Raw genomic sequence first — 17,535 nt, forward strand, 5'->3', positions numbered from 1 at the left:
CTCAGACTGATGACCTTTTAAGTGAGTTATCTTCTCATTGCAGGCAGCCATGAAGAGGGCAGATCATCTGGAATCCCTCTTGGAGCAGCAGCGTAAGCAGTTGCTAGCCACCAAGTAGCAACTGAACCAACGCTAACCAGTGGCCCTGTAAGGGTAGAGCCAAATGATGGTGCAAAACAGCAAAAGAAAATTTGTTGCAGTTCTGAAAATATGAAGTCAAAACGAACACTAATCTGTTTGTTGGTGGGGATAGGCTTAAGGTTTTTTTCCCCCTCTGATTATTTTTTTAACTTGTTCTGAAATCTGTCCTGAAGAAAATATCTGGAAAAAGATGATATTCCATTTCTTGGCATTGTATTTTAACAGTAAAATACAGCTAATTTGTAAAACGATTGTGTTTTTCTCTCCTTTGGTCAGAATATAATAACTTTTTAACACTTCTTAATACTCATCTATTTTTTTATAAACTTTCCTGCCTAACCATGAAAACCATAAATCAGAAGGCCATTTTTTTTTCATTTTTATACAAAGCCCCTATGAAAGATGATATCATCCTTATAATAGTAATTAAACAACCAGACAAGTCAAGGACTAGCCATGCCTAGTTTTAGGGCTTGTGTGGAGAACAGACCACATTTTAGCTCATTTATGCAGAAATACTGAAAATTCAAAAGAGTTCACATATTGATATTTAAGATATCCCTAGCCTTTGAAATACAAGTTGCTTGTTTTTTGTTTACCTATGTACTATATGCGTTCTTTTTGGAAAGAACATAAGTTTGTTTACGTGATGGTTTAGAACCATAACATACAACTTTTTTACACAGATTCCAATTGTAGACACACCGATTTGGTATTATGAAAAATGTCAGGTGCGAAAAATCAGAAGCCAGGAAAGACTTCAAAAGCAGTATTAGTTTATTTCATGCTATCTATACACAACGCTAAAGGCAAATTGGCAACTGACTGCAAGGGTCTCTTACAGAAGGGCATAGGGCAGTGAGGGCTAACCTTTTTGTTGTTGAGTGCCAAAAATGCAAGGGTGCGCACCCGATTGCGTGTGCCGGCACCCATATTGCAAAGCACGCCCCCCACGTGCATGCACGTACAATCCTCCCCCCCACGCTCCCCCCCCCCCATGCGTGCTCCACTGCTTGGCTTCAAGCTGACCTTGGTATTTCCTCCAAGGGGCTAAAGGAGTCAGTTTTCATCCTTCCCAGGCTTCAGGAAAGCCTCCGGAGCCTTGGGAGGGCGAAAAACTCCGGTAGGCCCGTTGGGCCTGTTTTTCATCCTCCCCAGGCTCCAGAGGCTTTCCTGAAGCCTGGGGAAGGCAAAAACAGCCTCCCTCGGACCTCCGGAAGGCTGAAAATCAGCTGGCCTGCAAAAAAATCATGCTGGAGTTGACGGCTCGCGTGCCGGCAGATATAACTCCAGTTGCCACCTGTGGCAAACGTGCCATAGGTTCGCCATTATGGGCATAGGGACTCTAAACTGATGGTGTGTTTCACCCTTCCCTCCGGCTCAGCCTGGTCATCTCTTATAAAAATAATTAAAATAAAATAGAAATACAGTAACATGAATGTTGTAATATAGGGTATTCAGTGATGCTATGATCTCCATAATTTACACATGTAAGGGAACGAGGGAATTAAATGAATATTCTATTTCATGTTTTGAAAAGCTCACAAAAATAGGATACTATTTTCTAGACACTATGGAGATATGCTGGAGAATATTATGCATCAAAGTGTTAACTGAATGTCCTGCTTAGCAATTCTCTCTTCGAGATTCCAGAAGGAGAAAAAACAAGAGCTAGAAGCTGCTGCTTAAATGGAATTAAAATGAAATAGAAAGCTGAGATTTGCAAGACGTAAATTCCATTTCTATTTTTGGCTCACCAAATGGTGAATAAGATCTGAGGCAAGGGAAAAATTGTTCTGGGTAAAGGAACATGAAGAAAGAACACAAATAAGGTTTTGCAAATTTGTTCACCTCGCTCTTGTCCTTTGGGAGGATTCCCGATTCCTAACTAGTGAATATTTTATTCCTAAATTCTCCTCCAACCATTTAAATTCCATCATGTATTATTTTAGATTACTTTTAACTTAAGTCACTAAGGAATTCTACAGAAGTAGTAACCATAGTGATTCATCCGAGGAGGAGGAGGAGGAGGGCAGCTTACATGGGCTGATTGGCTTTGCCAGCTGTCTTGTACCAAGCCTCTCACAAATGGAAGATCAGAGGAACTTTGACGCTAACTTCCTCTTCACGAGAGGCCACATACCAGAGGGCTTTTAACCTCAGTTTTCACCTGGACAACAGAGAACTTTTTAAAATGTGCACACAAAAAGGAAAATAATGGGAAAAGGAAATAAGACCCATTATGCAACCTACTTTTCATCTTCTGCTATATGCTTTAATTTGGATTCTACCCTGATTATCTTAATGGATTCACTCAACTCTATGATTCTGTGATTTTTTTCTACTACTACTCAGTTCATCAAAGCAGGAGGGAAGATAGGTAGATAAGGTCCTGGAGGAAAAGAAAGATTTACTCAGGAAGGGAAGTCTGATATCAGTACAACCCAACCCAAACAACTCCATGGACCTAGAGTTGTACCTTCATCCCTAAAGTAAAGGTTCCCGTCACGCACATGTACTAGTCGTTCCCAACTCTTGGGGATGGTGCTCATCTCCGTTTCAAGGCCAAAGAGCTAGCACTGTCCAAAGACATCTCCGTGGTCATGTGGCCGGCATGACTAAATGTCGAAGGCGTACGGAACACTGTTACCTTCCCACCAAAAGGGGGTTCCTATTTTTCTACTTGCATTTTTATGTGCTTTCAAACTGCTAGGTTGGCAGAAGCTGGGACAAGTAACGGGAACTCACTCTGTTATGCGGCGCTAGGGATTCGAACTGCCGAACCACCAACCTTTCTGATCAACAAGCTCAGCGTCTTCGCCACTGAGCCACCGCATCTCTATCTTACAATATTATAACCGTGGAGGTACAGTTGTATCTTCATCCTTAAACAACAACAAAACAATATGTCCTTAAAGCCCTCCTCAGTGGTCAATTCTAAGTATAGGCCATCTGATGAATTTTTCCATCTGCAATCTCAGAAACACTTTTTTTTAAGGCAGAGCTGTGTGAAAAACCGGCAAGGCAGCACAAAGCTCCTTAAACTGGATCAGTCAGACACAGCAGCAGCTTCCAATCCAACACCTAACTAAAAGTTAGGTGCATTGAGACAGCATTGCTGCCTTTTTCCACAGTGTTTTCTAATTTGGGCTTCAAAAAAGCCTCGGCTGCTTCAGCTCTAGACAACAAGGCTTAATCTCCCCCCAAATAACATGGCTTGTGTTATATAATCAATTATACAGAGTTTATCTTGGGCAGCAGCCCAGGACCTATAACTGATTAAAGCTTGAGTTGGGATTCACATTATCCACTATAATCCTAGATCAAGTGTTGCTGAACAACAAATTCATCTCAAAATTTTGTTATTTATCACCCAGAGATCTGGTGATCTGTAATTTTCTGGCATTTACATGCATGATGCAAAGCTACAGTACTTCACAGAACGTTGGTTGGCTTTGGTAATTTTTAGGGTAGCAAATTTCCATGGCAACAAACTGTTCACGTGACTTTGGAAGGCTAAAAAGAAGAGACTGCTCCAGTAGCAAAGTATTTTTAGTCTATTCCAAATAGATGCTATTTCTCAAGCTGAAACAAACGTCCCACAGCTAGAATGCAAATGGAATATTTCCCGGAGCCTCAGGAACTGCTGGAAAGGTGGCAAAAGGGGGTTTGGGCCTTGTCCCTGATTTCTTTCTCCACTGTCCCTTGGAGGTTATTGGTTATTCATCATCATCATCATCATGAATGGCCTTCTAATGGATTGACTTACATTGCCATCATGTGGCCACTGCATTCTGGAAAACCACCTTGAGTCTTTAGCCCACGGGTGTCAAACTCGCGGTGTCACGTTTCACAATGTTTTTCCCCCTTTGCGGAGGGGGGGCGTGGCCTAGGCGTGATGCATCCAGTTTGACACCCCTGCTTTAGCCACAAGGTGATTGGCTCAGTACATGGTTTACAAAGAGTCATTGCTATACACATAATCCTCGACTTGCGACCACAATTGAACCCAACATTTCTGTTGTTAAGTGAGACATTTGTTAAAGTGAGTTATGACCCCATTTTATGACCTTTCTTGCCAGAGATGTTAAGTGGATCACTGTAGTTGTTAAGATGGTAGCACGGTTTTTATCTGGCTTCCCCAATGACTGATTATCAGAAAGTTGCAAAAGGGATCACATGACCCCGGGATTTTGATCACATGACCACAGGGATGCTGCAGTGGTCATAAGTTTGAAAAACAGCCATAAGTCACTTTTTTCAGTTCCATTGTAACTTTGAAGAGTCAGTAAATGAACGTTTGTAAGTCTTCCTGTATGTTATTAAGCATTTTCTGAAGAAGTCCAGGATACAATCAATTACCCTGCCAATATTTCTTTTGTGCTTGTGCTTGGAGTATTTCTAAGCCTGCTGTAGTCTAGGTGGCAGCAGGTGACGCTGTTCTGTGTATTGCTGAAGCTGAATTATTTCTTTGGCTGTGCCACTCATTTGGCTTTGCACACTCATGGCAGTTCTTGTATTTAATCATCCCCCCCCCCCTTCTGTAGCAATTATACCTCTATCTCAGCTTAACAGGAGCCTCTACCTGAACGGACAACTTCAGCTGCTTCAGTTGCAGCTTGCTGCTCTTAAAACCACCATGAGATCACCTCCTTGAGGTTTTGTTTTTTTCTGAACAGGAAGCTCAAACTCTTCTAACAAATTAATGTGAGATGGGACACACTCTTTCCCCATGCTGTTCCCCTACAGAGGTGCTTTAACTCCATAATCCTCAGCTGCAAAGGACTTAGAGGAAGGAATTGCAGGGTAATAAAATAGTTTGGGAGCATTGTAATGTGTCCCCTGGTTGCAAATGGTGATGGCCTGGCTCTGTAAGAAGTGGGTTCTACCCAGAAGTGGGTTTCTCCCACTGTAGGGATGGACCCACTGTCAAACTAGCAGCCCGTGGGCCGGATGTATTACCCCATGACCACGCCCACCCCTGGTTTAGCAACTGGGGGGGGGAATTGTGTCACGAGATGACGTGACACTGCGAGTTTGACATCCCTGTCCTACTAGGAAGTGAACTTGGCAATACTGTCACACCGGCGTTGTTGTAATAAAAGGCTGTGCTGGAATGGGCTAAAAGCTACCCTTTACTTTCAGTGAAAGACATGACAATGAGTCTTCTCCAATCTGGTATCCTCCAAATACTGTATATTGGAATTATGGCTCCCAGAACCAAGATAGGCCTACAGTAGATACAGATAGCCTTCACATAACGTGACTGCCTCATTTAATGACCATTCAAAGTGATGATGATGTAAAAAGAAGAAAGCTTTGTGACCAATCCTCACATTTCTGACCATTGCAGCGTCCCACAGGCATATGATCACTGTTCAGGTGCTTCACCATTGGCTCACAAGAAGCAGAGTTAACAGAGAAGGCAGAAGTAAAATCCTAAGCCGTAGTCATGGGATGCTTCACTTAGGGGCCGCAGCACATAGCAACGGAATTGTCGGTCCCAACTGTGGTTACTAAGCAAGGACTGCCTATACTAGAATTCTGGAAATTGTAGCCCAACATTTTTGAAGCAATACCGAAATGTAGAAAAGTGAATGCAAAGTTGTATTCAGCACCGGAAGCTTTTTACGAATGCAAATTGCATCAGCTGCAAGAAGTGATTGTAGAGGGGGGAAATGTTAGGTCCTGCTCTCCTTCCAGATTAAAGGCCAAAGCCCTCTGCCATCCCTGTAGCTTTTTGCTCTGAAGAAGACCAAAGGCGTCTGTCATCGTTATCTAATTTTTTTTAAAAAAAAACTTCCCAGTCTAACCTACAAACTTGGTATTTCCTAGAGGTTTCCCATCCATAGATTAACCCTGATCAACCAGTTTGAATGTGGCCTGATGATGTCATTTGAGGAGTTACAAACCCATGGAGCTCTAAAATTATCTAGACAGCAACAAGAGAATGGGGCAAAGGAAAATAGTAATGCGTTGACTGCTACTCTTTTTTTAAGTATCAGAAACCTTTTGAATATTTTAGGATAGTTGCTTTCCCTGGTGTGCATATATTATACTTTTTATATACTGTATTACCTTTTAATGCAAGAACAGAGTGCTAATTCCTAGCCAAATAATTTAATGTTACAGTGGCTCATTCTTAAAATGTTTTGATTTAAGTCAAGTATAAAACTGCACAGGTTCAAAGGTTTTGTTCTTTTAAATGGGCAACTGGCTTTGCTGCCTGCCACCTCATATTGGACTATTGGTGCTGTGTTAAAGCATGGAGCTTGGGGGAATAGATGTTCATTGTGTGCTTTCCAAAGGAAACAGTTTATACAGGTTTCTAAAGCTACTCCTTAAATTCAGGAACTAAAAGTGGGGAAGGGGAGAGAACCTGTGTGCAGACTTGGAATTTTGAGCTCAATGTTTGGGTACCAGAGGTGGGTTCCAAATCGCGCACCAAACCGGCAGTAATGCCAGCAGCAACCCACCCCTAATGGGTACTTAATAGAATAACAGACCTGGAAGGGACCTTGGAGGTCTTCTACACTAATTCCTTGCTCAAGCAGGAAAGCCTATACAATTTCAAACAAATGGCTGTCTAACCTCTCCTTAAAAACCTCCAGTGTTGCAAAATTTACAACTTCTGGAGGCGAGTTGCACTCGCAAGGTTGCCACAGTTGGCATGGCCAATCAAAGAATTACAGCCACCAGGTTGCTGTTTTACCAACCCATCTTCCCATAGTCTTTTCCCTCTGTACAAAGAGCACCTATCCAAATAAAACATGGGAGTACAGGCCCCTTCCTTGCTTTCTAAACATGCCTATGAAATGAATGTGGGTACAGAGACATTTTGGGAAATGCAATTTATGCACGAGAGTTAAGTTTTCCTTGCCTCTTTGTAAGCTCCTCATTTTGCAAATAAAAGGTGAATATTTAAAAAATAAAGACACTTGGCAGATGCTGTGGGCGGTGTTTGCAGGCAGATGGGCTTCCCTGAGTGACAAAGTGGTGCCTAGAATCTAGAAGGACTTAGTTAGCCCATTGGGACAAACCCAGGTGCAGAAAGCTTTCCTCCCATACTGCAGTCCAGGGGTGGGTTCTGGCCGGTTTTACTGCCGGTTCGTTCGTGTGCTCAGTTCGCTCGTGCGCGCATGCGCAGTTCAATTAAAATTGTTCTGCACCTGCGCAGAAGATGGAGACAGCGGCGACCAGGGAACTGGTTCAGGGGTGTGGCAGGCCTGGGTTGCTGCTGGTTCCAGCAACCCAGGCCGCCATACCACTACCGGTTTGGTCAAACCAGTCCGAGCTGGTAGAAACCCACCTTTGCTGCAGTCCTCAAGAAATGTCTTTTTCTGAATGAGTACTGGGCATTGGAAACATCCCTCCTCCCCCTGGTTGCTAAGCTCAATAGCAGCTCTGGTAGTGAGTCTTTGATGCCCCTTGTTGACACTTGGTTTGCAAAGGAAAACAAGGATCACCATTTCAGGACTTTTTTTTGTGATAGAATAGATCTTTAGCCCATCAGATCTCACAGGTTAGGTCTCCTCTGGATTCCATCCGCCAGCCAATGTCAGCTGGCGACCCCCCGGGGGAGAGCCTTCTCTGTTGCAGCTCCAGCCCTCTGGAATGATCTCCCTGTCGAGATCCGGACCCTTACGACCCTCCCGGCTTTCTGCAAAGCCACCAAGTCTTGGCTGCTCCAGCAGGCCGGGGGGGCCTGTGAAACATCCAGCCCCGCAGAAATTGTGAATGTTGCGGTTTTGTTTTTAAAGTGTTGTCTTTGTCTAGTCTTCCCCCTTCCCTTGTCTATTGTGAGCCGCCCAGAGTCCTTCGGGAGTGGGCGGCATACAAGACAAATAAATACAAATACAATACAATACATTGGGTGGTTTCATGCACGCATCTATCTTCAGTTCTCCCCTTTTACCTCTTTTTCACTATGCTCAAATGCCTTGTCAAAGAAAGGTATGCTACAGCCAATGTGGTGGAAACATATGGCGTTTACTTGCCTCAGGAGCATTTTTGTTTTCGTGGCATAAAACCCAAGCAAGCATTCTAGTTCCGTATTGCAAGGCCAGCAAAGGATTTAGAGGAGAGGAAAACATGGCATTAGGAGGAGGTGCGGTTTCAGAACATGTTCATCCAGAATATCATTCAGTCCCATGTTCTCTGTAACCGGAAATGTCCCCACTGCGTATTTTGCACACTGACAGGTCTCCACTTCCCCAAGGGGCAGAGCCAAGGAAAACAGGATTTAATCCTCCATGCAAAGGGAGCAGTCAGGGCACTGGTAAATTTAATGAATAAAGACTAGGGAGGAGGAGGGCAGGTTGCAGCAAAGAATAGGGAAGGATAGACCTGTTCATCATTGTTCTGAAAAAAGCTGGTCTCATTCTGTTACCACAACTATATGTCTTCCACTGGGCGAGTATAGGCTAAGAAAATAGCAGTAGCACTTAGACTTATATACCGCTTTACAGTGCTTTACAGCCCTCTCTAAGCGGTTTACAGAGTCAGCCTATTGCCCCCAATGATCTCATTTTACCCACCTCGGAAGGATGGAAGGCTGAGTCAACCTTGCGCCAGTGAGATTTGAACTGCCCAATTGCAAGCAGCCAGCAGTGGTAACCTGCAGTATTGCACACTGCGCCACCGTGGCTCAAATGATTCCTGTTCTCGTGTAGCACAGCCAGGGGAAAAAAAAACTATTCAAAAGATTGGGCAGGGCATTTCATAAGACAAAAGAGAAATATAATGAATGCTTTGAATTGTTTCTGGGGCACTACAGAAGTCATTCAGCAAGCTGAAGATGTGCGCCCACCCGCCTCCAAAAATCTTCCTGCAAAAAAAAAAAAGTACTTCAAAGGGAGAGGGAATGATCAGAGATACAAGTACCAGCAGATTCCAACAACCAGCCCAGCCCAGCACACTACTTTTGAGTACAGAAGCAAGAGGTAGTTTTATTTTTCTCTATTTTTTCTTTGGAATCTTCTCCTTGGTGATCATATCAGAAAACTCTGCAATGCAATAAGATAATCAGAGTGAGTAGGTTTTGCATTAAAAAAAATATGTAAGGCAGCAATTGCCAGCTTTCTTCTATCTCACGCCAAATATAAGAACAAACCTGTTATGGTGTGGCATGTTTTATTTGCCCACCACTACCCCCAAAGCTGGCAGGGCAAGCTGCTTGTATAAACAGGAAGCAAAGTCCTCATTCACTTGCACTGATAATGTGTCATAGTTGGGTCATTAAATGTCTGCTAGCAAAGAACCACGTTCAGAGAGCACCAGGAACCTTACAATGCTTTCTTTCTGCAGAAAATTACTCCAATTGTGGCAATTTTTACCACCGGATGTTAATCATTTCACACAGCTGTTTCAATGGTTTTAAGCAAATAATCGTGTGGTATAGCAGCCCTCAAACATCACTCTGGGCTACACTTGCTTTGTAAGTACAGAAAGTCTAGCTTGCGTGTGGTTCTTTTCTTTTCAAACTCCATCGCATCACATGATGTCACGTGATATATTGTGATTTTTTTTTGAGGAGCCGGGGTGGGGGTGGCCTGGGTGTGAGGCATCTGGCCCACGGGCTGCCAGTTTGACACCCCTGTTTTAAGTCAATTGGATTAAAATGTGCCAAGAAATAAACAACTGGCTCTAATCTAAAAATATAAAATATGCAGTAGCTGATCATTAAAAGTGAGTATTAATGTAGCCATGCCACTGGGAAGGCCTGCATGATGCTGTAGTTCCAAGCTCCATTTGTTTCATGGGAACTTAGGGCATTTTTTGGGAGGGGGTGTGAATGCCTCCTTTCTTTCTGTAGCCAGTGACACCTACCCTGTTTCCCGGAAAAGAAGACCTCCATGGATAATAAGCCCAATTGCGCTTTTGAGTGCATGCGCTAAAATAAGCCCTCCCCTGAAAAGAAGCCATCTCCTAAAACATTTGAAATGCATGCACAGCCAGTCCCCGGGGGAAGTAAGGGGGAAACATGCCCCATGCACCCCGCTTGTACCTGCCATCCACGCGGAATGGCCCCGCAGAGGCCACTCCTGCAAACCCTAGCTACCGCATCCCCCTCTCTTAGTGGTGGCCGCAAAAAGAGCGGCAGGCCCGGCGATGCTAGGGCTGGCAAGAGTCTCCATTTTGGTGTCACTCTCTTCTGCGGGCATGCTGCTTGTTCCACGATCCTTGCTTTTTAATTGAACCAACTTTGTTACAAGGTCTTCTGACTTTCTGGTTCTAATATTGTCCTCACAAGTGTCCTAGAGGTGAGCTTTGCATAACAGTGGCTACTCTGAAGCTTATTTGCCTCTAAGTAGCCCCATTTTCCTTTAAAAGCTTGTTGCAGCAATTGAAGGCCAAAATGGTCTCGGGAAAGTTGGGCACATCTCATGGAATCTGTCTAAAAGTATACATTGTTCTTTGTAACATTACAAAGCTGAATTTTTTGTATTTCTGCTATGGGGAACAATTTCACAGATAATATTTAATTTGTTTAATTTCAAGCTAAGTCAAATTTGGCTTTTGTGTGGCTGCTTTCTGTGTGGACTTCTGTCTAAGAAGGAAGAGTGTTTTTTTTCCATGAAAAAGGTGCCAGTTTTGTTCTTAAGCTCTGTTTCTGCCCACCTTGAAAATCAATCCTTCCATCGCCATCTGTATCTGCTGCCTGGATCACGGCTTCTGCTTCTTCGTCTGACAAGGGGACAATTGGCATGTTACTGGGCACTGTGGCTAGGATGTACCTGTGGGTGAAAGAGGTGGAAATTGAGGCACAGCAAGGGACACAGTGGCTCAGTAGCTAAGACGCTGAGCTTATCGATCAGAAAAGTTGGCAGTTTGGCGGTTCGAATCCCTAGCAGAGTGAGCTCCCATTACTTGTCCCAGCTTCTGCCAACCTAGCAGTTTGAAAGCATGTAAAAATGCAGTATTTGAAAATACATCAAGTCATATGAAATTGAGATTGCGATTGGTAGATGAACTAAAAATATAACAAGGGTATAATGGTGAGACACAAGGCACTTTCTTAGCTGAAAAATCATGTTGAAACTAGTCCTGTGTAAGGTAATCAGATGCAACAGAAGACAAGATTTGAACAGGCACATGTAACGGGATTCGACACACGCAGTGCACATGATGAGTTGGCAAAGGTTGCATCTGTTAACCTTTTCTCCGTAATTGTTACAGCCAGAATTCTGTTCCATTTAATCGACACTAACACAGGAGGTAGGAATAGTCTTGATAGGAAGTTCCAATTCTACTTTTCAATCCACTTAATTCTGGGGTAAGAAATATAAGAGAATCCATAGAAAACAGGATTGGTCATAGCCATTACTTAATATAAGGATTAACCTTTATGCTAAATACACTGTCTTTTTAAAAAAAACAATTTTTATTTGTTTTTGAACAAGGACAAACATAAAAATAAAAATAAAAAACCCATCTTCCATTACAAATTGTAGAAAGTGTGTCAGTTGGTTACAGTATTTCCATGCATCTCTTCCATAGTCACCACCTGCTTTTCATATTAAATCGCATATTTTAAATTCACCTATATTCATGTATATCACAATTATTATATATCAACCTTAATTTGACTATAATTGTTTTACGTCCTTTTATATATAATATTCAAAATCTAGAATAGGATTATATGATAACATTCCATTAAATCATCCTAAAATCATCCAATCACAATATATCTTTATAACACATTCTAGATAAAGCTTTTAAACCTCCTCTTATAATCTCCATATATTATTTATATAAAATGTCATATTATCAAACTATTATATCTATATGTATTGTTATCATTATTAATCATTATTTAACTATAGCTATTGTCGCTTCATTTTATACATACTACTAGTAAACTAAATTTAGCTTAATTTTTATTATACATTTTCATTGCATCAACCTGTGTCCCTCCAGCAATAGTACGGTCTTATATCTCTTGCCATTTGTAGCATTAATGTTCTAGTTACTTTCTTAATAAATCTTGTATAAACCTCCCTTGATAACATGCTGTTCCTTTCGTATCTCACAAAAGTTTGAAACCCAACATCTGCTCTTTCCATCAGCTTATCTTTGGTTATCGCTAGTGCTTCTATCAAGATTTCTCTCCTTATCTCCGTCAATTTTTCTCTCTTTTCTTCTTCTGTGCTTTGAAATCTGGGGTAGAGTTCCAGTCCATCCATCTCCCCTTTCCATATTCCGCTCTTGCCATTACCAACCACACTCACTTTGTTGTCAGTATCCACAATTTTCTTATCGCTTTGCTCATTTTTTTCTTCCATCTTTTGAACTCTGTCCTCCACTTTCTTCATTTGGTAAACTTCCTCAGTTTCTCCATCAAATTTTTCTGTTTTGTATTCCATATTCTCCAATCTCTTTTCAATTCTCTCTGTCACAACTAATAGATTTTGAATTTCAAACATAATTATTTGCAATGTTACAGTTTCTTTTTCCTGCTGGGCCATTCTTTCAATTTTGCAGATACTGCCACTATAGGGTTCAAGGCTATTTTAATAAACTTCAAACAGGTTCATTTATTATCTTTCAAGTCAAAATGTTGTTTTCCTTCCAAAAGCTAGTGATAGAACTTCCAAAAGGCACCTGTATAAACAACTTGTGCTCTTCCTACTATCACTGTCAGTAAACAAGCTGAAAGAACCTTGAATCTCAAGTGATCAAAGAGAAAGAAGAAAAAAACAATGTATCCAGCCTCCAGCCTCTAGGTGGCAGTGTAACTGCTTTTCCTCCTGTTGTTACAACCCACTTTATAATCCTTCTTATTTTCTTCTTTATATTCCAATTTTAAGAAAGAAAAAAAAACCTTAAATGGAGATAAAAAACAATTCAATCAATCAAATCAAGCATTATATTAAAAAAGGAGAATTTTAATCCATAGATATAAACAAAAGTGAAAAAAGAAGAATTAATCCATTCAGTTTAAAAAATAGGGAGCCCCTGCAAAAGTTCCCTCTGTGGAAAAAAAAAAAGAAATTAGAAACTGGATAACAGACTAAGTTCAATGCAGATCAATCTCGCTGCCTACAGTCTTTTGTCTTCAATCTTAACTTAACCTATTTTTTTTTCTTGGGTAGTCTCTCCCTCTAATAATAAAATTTCCTCACCAATTCGACACACTTTCTTTTTCTGCTTTCTTCCTGTTACGGAGCTTTCCCAACTTCAGCAGCTTTATTAGCTGCATTTCTGTCGCTGGAAAAAAAGGCTATTCCTGGATCTTTCAGGGACTTTGCAGTGTCCCTGAGATCAGCAGGAGGTGCCTTCTCAATCACCATCTCTGCGGGACAGTTTAGGTCCAAATGGACTGTCCAGCGGCAAAAATTTGACTGCAATCTCGGAGCACCAAGATCGCATGTCATGCCATCGCGACGTCAGCTCTCTTCTCAAGCCTAAATGCACTGTCTTTATATGCATTAGCTGTATAATTTCTGGCAAAGCTGTCAAATTATGACTCAGACTAATTTTATGTAGCTATTGATGTGATTTCAAAAGTTGAGAGGGGGAAGAGAGATATATAGAGAGATAATGGTCATTTCTGTTGCCAGACCGACCATTTCTAATCACTCATATAATAATGGGACTCATCTAATTTATAAACATGGCTTTAAGGTAAAGTTAAAAATTCCTCTCGTACATATGTGCTAGTCATTCCCGGCTCTAGAGGGTGGTGCTCATCTCTGTTTCAAAGCCGAAGAGCCAGCACTGTCTGAAGACATCTCTGTGTTCATGTGGCTGGCATGACTAAACATCAAAGCTGCACAGAGCGCTGTTACCTTCCCACCAAAGGTGGCCCCTATTTTTCTACTTGCATTTTTACATGCTTTCGAACTGCTAGGTTGGCAGAAGCTGGGACAAGTAATGGGAGCTCACTCCATTATGCGGTGCTAGGGATTCGAACTGCCAAACTGCTGACCTTTCTGATCACAAGCTCAGTGTCTTAGCCACTGAGCCACTGCGTCCCTTTTAAACATGGCTTAAAGCATGTATTAAAGGATCTGCAGAAGTCTAGAGTTTTGAGATGCCCTAAGTATAATGGCTCGCTTGAAAAATCAACAGAAGACCTCAAGAATCAATGCTTTGAAGGACATGTGCAAAATATATTACAATGGCTTCAAGGATCTCTAGAAAGCCTCTCATCATCTGAAGAACCAGACCAGTTCTGGAAAAATGACTTCAAGAATCCTTTAAAAAAAGCTGGAAAAGATAGGTCCTGAAACATTGAAGCAAGGTGCCAAAAATGACTTAAAACACCTGTAAATAACCTTGAAGAGAAGGAGCATGGTGACTCATAGGGTTAGGATGCTGGTGTGATGTTTGGCAGGCTGGTGTCTGAGACGGGATGAGTTCCAGTCACTAGCTCTAACTCCTGCCAACCCAGCAGTTCCAAAGCGAGCAACCATGAGTAGATAGATGGGTACCACATCATTGGGCAGCTTAGTGGGGACATGAAAGATGCCCCCAACTGGGTGTCCTCTGGGCAATGGTAATGTCACTGGTTAATCCTTGCAATATGGAAGCACTTCAGCACTCTTGACATGACTGTAGTACCGTGGTGGGTTTCAAATTTTTTTAGAACCTCTTCAGTAAGTGTGGCCTGCTTTGTGGGAGTGGCTTGCCAGTCATGTGACTGGGTGGGCATGGTCAACTTGTAAAATGTGGTGAAACTCACTTAACAATGCTCTTTCTTAGCAATCAAAATGTTGGCTCAGAAACTCTGGCATTTGAAGCATGCAAGTCTTAAAGCTGTCAAGTTACAAGACCCTTGCACCCCTAACCCTTTAGAAACCCCCCCAGGGGTGTTCAAACTTGACAGCTTTAAGACTTGTGGACTTCAACTCCCAGAATTCCTCCTCCAGTCATGTTGGCTCAGGAACTCTGGCATTGAAGCACACAAGTCTTAAAGCTGTCAAGTTACAAGACCCTTACACCCCTAACCCTTTAGAAAAAAAAAACCCAAGGGTGTTCAAACTTGACAGCTTTAAGACTTGTGGACTTCAACTCCCAGAATTCCTCCTCTCACTCTTCATCTTGATGATGTGCGGAAGGGCGGGGGGAGGGAGCTGGAACCGGTTCTAAACGGCACTGTAGATTTGTGGAACCTCTTCTATAAAAGAGGTTAGAACTGGCAGGAACCCACCCCTGCTGTAGTAGCTTCTAAACACTGGTTAAGTCCATAGGTCAGCTGAGTCCAGATGAACCTAGTTCCTGAGAAATTAACAACTTTAGCTTTGTAAATGATGAGGTGACTCCACTCCAATGTTTTCTACCTCTCCATCTGTAAATAAAGCAATCAGCCACGACTGCCCTTGTTAACTTTCCCCTGTGTTTCGTAGCAATAGACAGCAACGTTATCTTACTTGATTTCATTCCATTCAATGAAACCACTGTCATCCTTGTCAAGCAATTTGAAGGCTTTACGCAGGTGAGTCTCCCTCTCATCCGATGTCAGAAACTTCTGCATGTATTCGAGGAACTTGGTGTAATTGAATGAAGCTGCAACAGAACGGATAATTTTTAATTGATGAATTATATTATTAGCATGATATACTGTAAATATAGTCTGCAGAACATTATCGATACTCTATGTGGAAGCTCTTATTTTCATATGTAGAACATAACTATGGCTCACTTCCCATCTCAGACAGAAACAAGTCCAGATTTAACATTGAAAACTATAGTACTGGTAGTCTGTGACCTACAACCATTCATTTAAATGTCTATGGAGCTTCTCTATTTCTATGGGACAACCATTCATTTCAGTGGTGGGATTCAATTTTTTTTACTACTAGTTCTGTGAGCGTGGCTTGGTGGGCGTGGTGTGACAGTGGGCGTGGCAGGGGAAGGATACTGCAAAATCCCCATTTCCTCCCGATCAGCTGGGACTCGGGAGGCAGAGAATAGATGGGAGGCGGGGCCAGTCAGAGATGGTATTTACCGGTTCTCTGAACTACTCAAAATTTGCTCTACCGGTTCTCTAGAACTGGTCAGAACCTGCTGAATACTACCTTTGATTTATTTAGATCATTTGATAGTACAACAGCGCTTTAAAAAGTGAATTATGACTTCTTCACACTGATGACTCTTGCAGCATCCCTATGGTGACATGATCAAAATTCGGACACTTGGCAACTGGCAATTTATGACGGTTGTGTGTCCTGGCATCCATGTGATCATTTTCTGATGATCAAAGTCAATGGGGAAGCCAGATTAACTTAAGAACCATGTTACTCACTCAACAACTGCAGAGATTCATTTAACTAGTGTGGCAAGAAAGGTAATAAAAACGGGGCAAAACTCACTTAACAACTGTCTTGCTTAGAAACAGAAAGTTTGGGCTCCTGTGTGGTTGTAGGTCATAGACAACCTGCATATGCAAATGCAGGTTATCAGTTAATTTGAATGTGATATCTGATATCCTTTAGGAATCTACTGCAAATTCAGCAATTTTGGTTTCTTTTGTTCCTTACCGTGGTGCCTCATTTCTGAGGGCAACAGGTCAAGATCTTTGTCCGTCAGGGATACACCCATGGCCAAGGCCATTTTTTGGAGTTGGCAAGCAAAATCATCTTCCATGATGCTATTGATTGCAAAAAAGAAGAAGAAGAAGAAGAATTTACGTGAGTATTAAAAAAAGGTGGCAGTTCTTCTCTTGCACATTAGCAGCGGCAGTCTGACACATCGTAACCCAGGGGTCAGCAAACTACGGCTCTGGAGCCGCATGTGGCTCTTTCATTCCTCCCTGTCACCAGTCGGCTCCACCATTGATAGGGCTTTCGGTTAGGGCAGGTAGAGGAAAAAGGACGCTACACTAGGAGGAGACTATGGTGGGGGAACCGGACTTCGGGGGGAGGGGGGCTTCTGGTTAGGACCTTTGTGGCTCTTTCAGTGTTTAATGTTGCCGACCCATGTCCTAACCAATTCTAAACAAGATTCTTTTAAAACAGTAAAACCCATGTCCTAACCAATTCTAAACAAGATTCTTTTAAAACAGTAAAACCCATGTCCTAACCAATTCTAAACAAGATTCTTTTAAAACAGTATAGGTAGTTCTTGACTTACAACAGTTTGTTCAGTGACTGTTCAAAGTTACAACAACACTGAAAAAAAATGACTTCTTGTGACCATTTTTCATGCTTACGACCGATGGCATCATCCCAACGATTACTTGATCAAAATTCAGACACTTGGCAACTGGTTCATATTTATGACGGTTGCAATGTCCTGGGGTCATGTGATCCCCTTTTGTGACCTTCTGACAGTTTCACTTAACAGCCGTGTTCCTAGCTTAACAACTGCGATGATTCATTTAACAACTGTGGTAAGAAAGATCGTAAAGTGGGGCAAAGCTCACTTATCAAAGGTCTCACTTAACAA

General features: G+C 42.0%; 2 protein-coding genes across 5 annotated transcripts in view; one reads left to right on the forward strand and one right to left on the reverse strand.

The window, feature by feature from the left end:
- Positions 1 to 393, forward strand: part of CEP131 (centrosomal protein 131) — a 37,684-nt gene extending 37,291 nt beyond the window's left edge. For all 4 annotated transcript variants that reach the window (XM_032209872.1, XM_032209875.1, XM_032209871.1 and 1 more), the window contains exon 26: positions 44 to 393. In XM_032209872.1, coding sequence (XP_032065763.1) covers positions 44 to 118 — 75 coding nt within the window. In that variant the 3' untranslated portion in view covers positions 119 to 393. The remainder of the gene's footprint in view (positions 1 to 43) is intronic.
- Positions 394 to 9,099: 8,706 nt separating this feature from the next.
- PVALEF (parvalbumin like EF-hand containing) lies at positions 9,100 to 16,740 on the reverse strand. Its single transcript, XM_032209243.1, has 4 exons — positions 16,629 to 16,740; positions 15,519 to 15,654; positions 10,762 to 10,877; positions 9,100 to 9,146 (listed from the first exon to the last, which is right to left on the reverse strand). Exons 1-4 carry the CDS (start codon positions 16,732 to 16,734, stop codon positions 9,100 to 9,102), a joined length of 405 nt encoding a protein of 134 aa, XP_032065134.1. The 5' UTR covers positions 16,735 to 16,740.
- Between the last annotated feature and the right edge of the window lie 795 nt (positions 16,741 to 17,535).

The sequence above is a fragment of the Thamnophis elegans genome, chromosome 2, assembly GCF_009769535.1.
Source record: "Thamnophis elegans isolate rThaEle1 chromosome 2, rThaEle1.pri, whole genome shotgun sequence".
Classification (NCBI taxonomy): Eukaryota; Metazoa; Chordata; class Lepidosauria; order Squamata; family Colubridae; genus Thamnophis; species Thamnophis elegans.